Source organism: Ovis canadensis, chromosome 8 (genome assembly GCF_042477335.2).
Source record: "Ovis canadensis isolate MfBH-ARS-UI-01 breed Bighorn chromosome 8, ARS-UI_OviCan_v2, whole genome shotgun sequence".
In the NCBI taxonomy this organism is placed as follows: domain Eukaryota; kingdom Metazoa; phylum Chordata; class Mammalia; order Artiodactyla; family Bovidae; genus Ovis; species Ovis canadensis.
The window spans coordinates 98,252,385-98,261,870 of NC_091252.1; the positions used below are offsets into that span (position 1 = coordinate 98,252,385).

The window sequence follows — 9,486 nt, forward strand, 5'->3', positions numbered from 1 at the left end:
TGTCCTTTTGGAGAAAACTGAAGATTTAGTTTTCATTTTCCTTTTTAATAAGATACTTGAACCCCACTGTATACATATAAGGATATACATGTCAGGTCCCTAGCTGAAATCAACAAGGGCCTGTGAAGATGACTTTGATGAAGTTGGATTTTTTAATAAATGAGAAAATCGTTTCCCTTTTATTCTTACATTCTTGTCCCAAAATGGATCCTTTGATTCCTGTCATTTGCTGCTAAAGGTATTATCTGAAGATAGACTGTCTCTTGAGATTTTGTGGTGATGTGAATCCAGCTGTTTGAAAGTCCTTTTTTGACTAACCCGTGACTGGAAAATAAGTCTTCATTTTTCTCCTTTTCCACATGTATAAATTGTGTCCTATATATGCCCTTGGACCCTTCTATAAAATTATTTATGTTTATTGAGGAGTGACGATTTTGGTTTATTGACATTGTTTTCTGAGTTTGTCGTTACAAGGTAGCAATCCAAAACAAGATTTTAAAAAAGGATTTTTTTTTTCGAAAACTTTTATTATGGCACATCTTTACCTACTAATTAATTTGATCAAAAGGTCTCTAATATTAGTGGTGGAAAGTGATGTATTTACGGCCCAATCCTACATTTTCTATGAACTTGAGAAAGACCTAACCTGTCAGTTTCACAGAGTTAATACTGATGGACGCAAATGTTGTCCACATCAGAATAAAATACCTTTCCAAAGACATGGATATTTATTTAGCATCATACATAATTAAAGAGTTTTAAGACTTTTAACTAACACATATATTACTCATAGAGATTACTGAATAAACAGACCCCCCCCCCCCCAGGTCAGTGGTTATCTATGAAGATAATATAAATGTAAGTACGTCATGCACCACAGGAAATAAATGACCCTTTTTGTGTCAGAAAGTCTCCTAGTGAAGGAGGAAATTTTTTAAAAAAATCTTTAAACTTTTCAATTTAAGGAAATTGAATAATTCCACAAAGAATTGGAAGTTTTTTACATTGTTAATGTCTAAAAAAACAGTTTTAAAGACTATTTTAAAGTAGTTTTTATTCTGTTAACCTTTCCCTGCATGCCCTTTTTAAGAGATTTCTCATAATTTTATTTTAACACAATTATTGGTCTACTCCACACTCCAGTGCCTTGAGACAGTTGAAAATACTAGAAAGATTATACTGTATTTGAAATTGACAGCACATTCCATGAGAAGCTCTTTTGTAGTTTATGTGTTTTTGTTAGTCCTGTCACTGTTTTTATTCAAAATGCAATGTCAGCAAACCGAAATGCTCTTTTTTTCTTTTCTTTTTTTAAATAACAGATACTTGTATACTGCTGTTACTATCACTGTATATGCACTCACTGGGTCTAAGGGAGAGCTCTGAAGTCCTTCACTTAAATTATTTTATGATACTACTGTTTTCTCTATTTTTGAGTTTTTTTTTTAATGATTATTTTTTAATCTTTTGAAGGGAAGATTATAAGTATTCATTTATGCACGGAAACTCAGCCCTTAGACATATAACCATGTAATTCTTCATGAGCATTTAGAGTACTGCATGGTTGACAGACATCTAGTTCTTCACTAAAAATAACCCCCCGTACACGTATTTCAAAACTGAATATGAAGCCTATAAAAGACCAACTGACTTTTTAGTTGTAATGAACCGTAAGTGATTTTGCACGGTTGACACGCCTGTGTGTACTGCAGGCCAGGACTCGGCAGAGGACATATTCTAGGTTTACTGGTCTATATAGAAACAGTAGTTGGCTTGTTTATATTCCACACTCAAAAAGGCATAATCAGAAGGTTTCTAAATAATGATTTTGCAAAAACCATCATTTACATAATTTGTATAAAAAGCTTAATACAATTTTAATCAAAATTTTAAGTAATTTTAAAAATGCTTTAAGATTCTATATTTCTGGAGTACCTATGAAGTGATATGACTACATCATGTGAAATATTTATTTTCTTCTTTAACGTTGGAGTAGCAGTTTTTATTTTAATTAAATAAAATTCCAATTTTTTTCAACAAATTCAGGGAAGATTTGGTCACATTGAAGATACAGTATTTTTGTAGTATTTATAAGCTGTCCTATGTGATAGACTTTTAGAAAGCATTTTTTTTAATATGAAGGTAAACCAGTCCATTATATAGATTCTTTAAACTCTGTGAACATTACACCTTCTAGGTTTTGATTTATCAAGTGGCACAGACTCTGCCTTTGCACTGAATATCTTTTCATTCACATCTCCTCTGCCTTAGTCACAGTGGCAACAGTACAGAAAATTCTCTCAAACCTCAGAATATAGTAGAAATAATTAAAGCTGTTGAATGAGTCTTAAAAATCATACTACTGTTAAGTGGACCAAGTTTGGTGAAGCAGAATGTGACAGAGGTTGATTAAGGAAGGAGCAACTCAAGGACATTGGGAACGATAACTTTTCCACTTGAGAACTACTTTATGTTTTACTGTAATTTTTTTTTAAATTTTTTTGTTCTGTTTGTTATTTTGCAAAAGAAAATAGTATTTACAGGTGGCTTCTTTTAAAATATAAAATATAAAGCAGGAATGTATATGAAATGTCAGATTTTATTGTATTTGCAGAGTATTAGCTTTGAAATTGAATAAAGAAAGCTGTTTGTAGTTTTAAAATGCCTTATTGGTATCAATTAGAAAATTTCTTCTATTTTTTGATGTACTTAGAGCTTTTTGAGTATAGAATTTTAAATGGCAGGATTTTACAGTGTTTACATGCAAGTGCATTTTATAAGTGTTCTATATGTGTAAAATAGTATTTCCAACTGGAAAGTGTTGGCCGGCGCAGAAGGCCTGGCCCTTTTCTGGTTCCCATGATGTTGCCCACACTGCTAGAGTACAGTTTAGTGTTGCTTTGTATCATGAGGCCAAGAAATTCCATGTTGTTTGTAAATAGAATAATTGAAAAAGCAATAAACATTTATTGAACAAAAGAAACTTTGTTTGGCCCAGAGTTTATGTTGAACCAGATTATTCATAGAAATTTAAATTTCTTTAGATTCATTTCTGTTAATCATTGATTATTAATAATCACATCCATCATTAATAGTTGCTTTAATGCTTGCATCTGAGAGAATACTAATGCTTAATAGCAGTCAGATACTGATAGCTGCACTGACTGTTCCAGAAATCTGTATACCAAACCTATTCATTGATGTTGTTTTCCAGTTTCCTTCATTGACTGCTACTAACTATTAGTTGTTAGTTGTATTTTATTTCTATTTTTCCTGTTAACAGTGTTGTTTTTTTTTTTTTTTTTTTGTGGGAGTGGGCTCTCCTTCATTTGTTCAAATCATGATATGGAATTGTCATGATTTTTATTGTATTCTGTAGATGATGTCAATCAGTTTGTCAGAATTAAACATGCTTTTTTTTTTTTTATTAGTTGTGATTAGTTTTTCATGTTGTCATTAAGCCGTCACTAGCTGAAACTAATCTCTTCTCTATCTTTTCTTTTCTTTTTTTTTTTTTTTGTTTTTTGTTTCTAACCACCCAGCCGCCACCGGCAACTAACCTATGACCTTCTGACCTCTGAACTCTTCACCCAATGATGACCTGACCATGCCTGCCTGCTGATCAGTTAACTGGTAATCGCCTTTGCTTGCCTGTCGTCAGTGCAGCGAGCTGAGGCACTTGTCCGTTCGTCTTACCATCTAACCAAACAAAAGACAAAGAAATCGTTGTCCTCCAACTCAGCTTTTGTTTGTTTTGTTTTTTCTTTTTCTGTTTGGGTGAAAGTGGTTCTAGAACCTGCACTGAATAGTAGTAAAGCAATAAGGCCCAATTCATCCCACAGCACTGATCATCTTTTAATGTCCCACCCCAAGCGAACGGTAAGAAGGCCTCACTTCAGAAGGGGAGACAGATGGCCCTTAACTACTCAGTGACAGAGGCAGTTACTGTGAGAGACACTAGGAACCTCTCTCCATAGCGAGTCGAAGCTCTGAATGTACTGTGCTGATGCATCATGCATGAACCTGTGGTCAGGGACGTCATTGGTGAAGCGATCTCAAAAAGTATTCAAAATTTGATATGCTCTTTAGTCACTACAGTGCCCTCAAAGGGCAGAAGTTGCAGCCTTTTTTATATTGCCTGCCAAAATTTGAAGTATTAGAAGTGTGCCATGAGAGAAAACTTAACAAGGAATTTTGGAAAGTAATGCAAAGAACAAAACTGCAACACTATTTTTAAAAAGATAAATATCTGAGTTAAAATTACTGAACCTTTATTTTACACCTCCTTTAAAAAATATATGAGAACAAGGTACATGCATTATGTGTCACATTACTGGGCAAACTGTTCAAATATTTTTTTTAAACCTCCCTGTATAGAAAAAAATCATTAAGGATGTAAAAGCCATGCTTGCCTATTTGCTGTATACATGTAATGAAATTGTAGATAAAGTGTAGTGCATTGAAACAAATGAACAAAAAAAGTAGATACTTTTACTATACAAGGGTGCTGGTGCAGAAAAAATATATATATTTTTGGAAATGTAGCATTTTATACTTTCAAGTGTTATAAAAAAAAGAAAAAGAACAAAGAAACCCTTTATTTCATTAAATGATTTTTTCTGGTGGTTGTCAAGAAACAAAAGACCAAAAGAGCCTTTTTGTCTTTCTTTTTTATTTTTTAAGTATTGGAATAAGTCTAAAGAAAAGAAAGTGCCTTATTTTCCTTCATGGTCATTTAGTCAAGTGTCTTGTAAGATCAGCTCCTCCCTCAGAATACAAGTCAATGCCTGTCACTCAGTCGCCCAGTATGTGAAAGAAGATGTGAGGGGAGACACATGAGTTGATGGTTTGAATTTAATGATTTTTGCCACATTACCTTGATATCAATTTGCCAAATCTGATACTGTGAAAAAATTTGATAACTTTTCTAATTCCTAACAAGTAAGTTTAAAAGCATCCTTTTAAAATAAAAATTGAGTGCTTTTGGTAATTGGTATACTTAATGTTAGCCCAGAGGATTCTGAATAAAATTTACATGTGATCAGAACACCATTTCATAGACAAAATTAGAACTTTATTTGGTGGGCGTGTTGTTGGGTTTTTTCTTATTAATCGGTGGTAATAGTATACACAGCAGTCTTTTTCGCAAAAATGAATCTGATTTTCATTCTGGATAACAGTGTTTCTAAATGACCTAAATTTAAATCAGACGCATTTCTACCGAACCAGATCACTTGTGTAGTCCATCTCTGCTGGTTTTAGTGGCCTAAGCCACCACCACACCCACCCACACACACACACGAACACACACACGCCCCCAGCCCCCATCTAACATTAAAGGAATGTGGGAAACCAGCATCATGGTGCGCATTACACTTAGCTACATGTGACATGAACTTGCAGCTCCTCCAGACGCTCAGTCAGGTTTGTAGCTGAAGTGCTTTGTGCACAGAGCTCTGCTTCTGAACTCTGGCTTGCAGATCTAAATGGTCTGTAAGTGATCATTAAATGCCCAGTACCAGATGTGGCAAATGGCAAGTGGCCGTAGGTCCCCAGTTCATCAACTCCTGCCCTCTACATACTTCACAGCTTCACAGTCAGAGGTCAGCGGTAAGCTCAGTAAGCACCTTCGCGGTGACCTCCATCATCTTGTCTCACTCGGAAACCGTTTTCAGTTTATTTACTATGCAATAGACATTGGTGGTTCTGTATCCAGCTAGCTTTGGTTAGCGCGCCACTGCTTGTCTTTCTGTTACACATCCAGTTGTTCTGACTTATTTTACCATATGTGCTGTGCCATTTTGATTTTTATTTTGTTTGGTTGGTTGAATAAATTTGCGACACTCAAACACTTGAGGTGATAGTTTAAAAACGATACCAGTATTTGATCCAGTTTCATCTCAACTGTGTTATACCTGGACATTTTAGATGTTTATCAAAGGTCTTTTATGGGGAAGAAAGTAAATGTATGAAATAAATGCGTGACATTTATGAGTAATGTTGGCTCTGAACAAACGTTTGAAAACTTAGTTGATAAAATTTTGGATCAACTGAAAAAAAGCATGACTTTTGAAATCTCTGAATGCCTTGGTTCTCAGTATTATCATTCTTTATTGAATTTCTTTCTTATTAAAATATGTAGTTTTTAAGACTTTTTTTTCTGACAGTATTATGTAATTTTTTAGCGCGGGTAGATGGGAGTGTCGCTTGTATGTTACCGTACAGCTGACATGTATTTTTGTCTATTCTTTATTATCTCAGTAGTTTCATGCTATGTATGTACCATAACCAACCTATTGCCTATGAGAAACATGTAAGATAATGTATTTACAGCCATTGTTACAAGTTTATAATGTATTTTTCTATCTTGTTTTATATGTATGTTATATAACATTCAAAAAGAATTTTTTTCTTGATTGAGAAAAGGATACAAAATGCAAAATCCACAATTTTGATAACTGAAAATTGCCAATTGTTTTGCAGTACTTTATTATATTGGGTGTCTTGTCTTTCTTGGGCTTTTAGTTAGCTAATGAATGAATACATTAGACACTTTTGGGTTTTAGTTGGGATTTTACATAGCTTGCATTTTAATTCTTTGGTTCTTTGCTGTTTCTATTAACCCATAGCATTATTTTAATAAATGTTATAATATCAACCTACTAACTCTGGACTATGTCTGTTTATTAACCTTTACATGTTTAATTAAAATAAACAAATAAAGACAAAAGAATGTAAAGTCTTGAATTACTGGACTAACCCTGAAGGAAGTGAGCACAGATAACATGGCGTGACTTGTTTCTGTGTTGTTTGTCAGCTGACGATTCCGCACACTGCTGTTAAAACGGCTTTGGTTATCCTGGCCTTTTACCTTGGGGGGAGGTGCCAGTAGAGACGGGAACAAAGTAGTGTTGGTTTGAGGCGTTCTTCTAGTCTTGCCACCTGCCTTTCAACTTCTGCATTACTAATTCCACACTTTCTTATTTTTCCTTCTCCAAAATAATCACTGTCTGCTCACAGCGTAAAGAGTAAAGAGATTTATCATAATGATATACCCAAGAAACCAGTTTGATTCTTTGTTGAACCATTTTTAAAATTTCTATACATAGATAATCTGGTGGTCACATTATAAAGCACAGCATCTGGTGACGTTTTACCTTTCTTCAAATTGGTGTTTTAATTGGACGTTTTTCCAGTATACAGTTACAAACTGTTTTGGCTAGCTGCTCCCGTTAAGGAAAGCCAAAGGTAGAGTGGCTCCATGTCTCAGGCCAGCCCGGCGTCGCCGTTCATGACGACCTCAGACGCAGGCCCCTCAGCACAAGGCCAGACGGCATCGCTGAGCTTTCTCTCTCGCCCTGTTCCACAGTACAGTCAGAGTACTTCAGTACAAGAAGTCTGAGGGGGAGGAACAGTGCGTTTGAAAAGTAGTATATTATTGTGGTTTGCATGGGAGGTAATTTAAGGAGATTAATTAACTTACCTTCATGCTTTTCTTAGCTGCAGCCTAGGTGAACTGACCTCTACTTACCAATTTCTTTTAACTCTTGAGGTGGATTTATGTTTCACAGATACTGGTATTTCCTTTTCTGTGAAATGGTCCTCCTGGATAATAAAAATTCTCAGGACGAATTTTTGCATTTGCAAATAATGCCTTATTTTTGTAAATTGCTTTTTATTTATTTTAAAGTTCTAAAATTTGGGTCTGAAATGAGTCACATTGTTCCAGAAGACATAACCACGCCAATATGGTATTAACCAGACTGTCAAAACACAGTCCCATAGTAGATACACATACATGAAATAGAATAGTGAGGGTATCAGGTTTAATCATAACTGAGATGGTTCTTTCGATCAAACAAATATATTGTTTCTCTGATGGGGAGGGGGCAATCTATTATTGTTAGGTAGACAGCTTTAATATGCTACTATCTTTTAAAAGTTCACATTGTCATACAATTAATATATATCGTTTTGTAAAAATTTGAAGATAACTTTCAAGCTGCTAGTATACAAGTCATCATGGTACCATGTCACTGAAGTTGATGAAGAATTTCTATGTATTGTATTCTACATTTTCTGAAGCCTGTGAATGCAGTCTCATCTCATTTTCAGTTAAGAGTACTTTTATGTATAATTATGTTGTATTGCCACCTTTTATGTTGGAAAAGTCCAGTTTTAAAATGCAAAAATGACAAAACCCATTTTTATACAGGCTATAATAGTATTAAACTTGAAATCGCCAAATTGTTAGAATGATAAAATACCAGAGTCAGCTTATTTTTCTATACTACTGGTATTTGACAAAGCAATTGGAAGTTAAGCTTTCAGTCGAGAAGTTGGTAAAGTTATGTACTTGCAGTCACGCGTCTTTTTCTTTGGGAAAATAGAGCATGAAAGTTGATATTCACCAACACACTAGTACATTCTGTGTGGGAGAGCCCACCCCAGGGGAGGTCAAAGCACCCTGTCTATAAAGCCAAGATACGCGAATGTTCACACAAGATAAGAGGTGGTTAAGGTTTCTCAATAAATACTGAATAAATATAAAGGGCTATAAGTTTTTTAGTATACCAAAAGCAGACAGTAGGGGTAATTTAAATTACATTGATTTGCTCATTACCAAATCAACACTCTTCTATACCAGCTAACTTTTATAAATGACAGTCTAAAGTTTCTCCATTTTGAGGGGGAGGGGTTTGTGTGTTTGAAATAAGATGTCTGTCATGTCTTGGTAACAATTAGCAATTGTAGGGTTACCAGCAAGTGATTTTTAGTGGAATGAAATGTATTCCTGGATTATAGTCCATTATTTAATAGCAAAAATTATCCAGAGAACTTTTTAGACTCATAAAGTTTCTAAGTAAATATAATTTTTAAACATTGTCAAAAGTTTCTTACTGTTTTGTTTAAAATGGAAAAATAATTCATTTTATAGATAATTTTAGAAATATTCATATGATACACACATGTAATTTTATCTGTGGTTTCTCTTAACGTATTACCTAAGTTGAAATGCCTTTGCTGTGAAGACACATAACAAAATTATATGCCTCCCTGGTGCTCAATGCTGAATCAAACTGGTTCACCCGAGTGTAGTCCTCTCCTCTCTGTGTTTCTGCTGCACTAATTGCAGGGGGTTGGGAGAGAAGGAGGAGCAATCAGTTCACAGGGGAAGTGGTCGGTAGGCACAGCAAAGAGCACAACGTGGACTTCTCACTGCTTGCAATTTTGCTGTCCCTTCATGGCAAAAGACACCGCGTTGCAGATAAAGCACAGCTCCCAGAGTAAAAAATACATGTCTTTTTGAAAGTGCTATTATTGAGAAATTTTGATTACCAAATACATCGTTTATGGCTTAAATTGTAGTGGTGTGTATGAAACATTTAGAACTTGTGGAAATTGTATATACAGAGAAAAGTTGAAATAGGTCTTTCCAAATCGTATGTGAATGGAGAACCACGTATGACTGTACATGACGTGCAA

The 9,486-nt window shown here is 34.7% G+C and overlaps 1 protein-coding gene across 6 annotated transcripts in view; it reads left to right on the top strand.

The window, feature by feature from the left end:
* Positions 1–6,663, top strand: part of QKI (QKI, KH domain containing RNA binding) — a 154,767-nt gene extending 148,104 nt beyond the window's left edge. For 3 of the 6 annotated variants that reach the window (XR_011258726.1, XR_011258727.1, XR_011258728.1), the window contains exon 8: positions 3,543–4,593. Coding sequence is in view for 3 of the 6 variants with exons in the window: in XM_069598883.1 (XP_069454984.1) it covers positions 3,543–3,559 (17 nt within the window). In the remaining 3 variants the exon portion in view is untranslated. Of the gene's footprint in view, positions 1–3,542 lie in introns of all 6 variants that reach the window. The other 3 variants (XM_069598883.1, XM_069598881.1, XM_069598884.1) reach the window with 1 other exon arrangement.
* Positions 6,664–9,486: the final 2,823 nt, after the last annotated feature.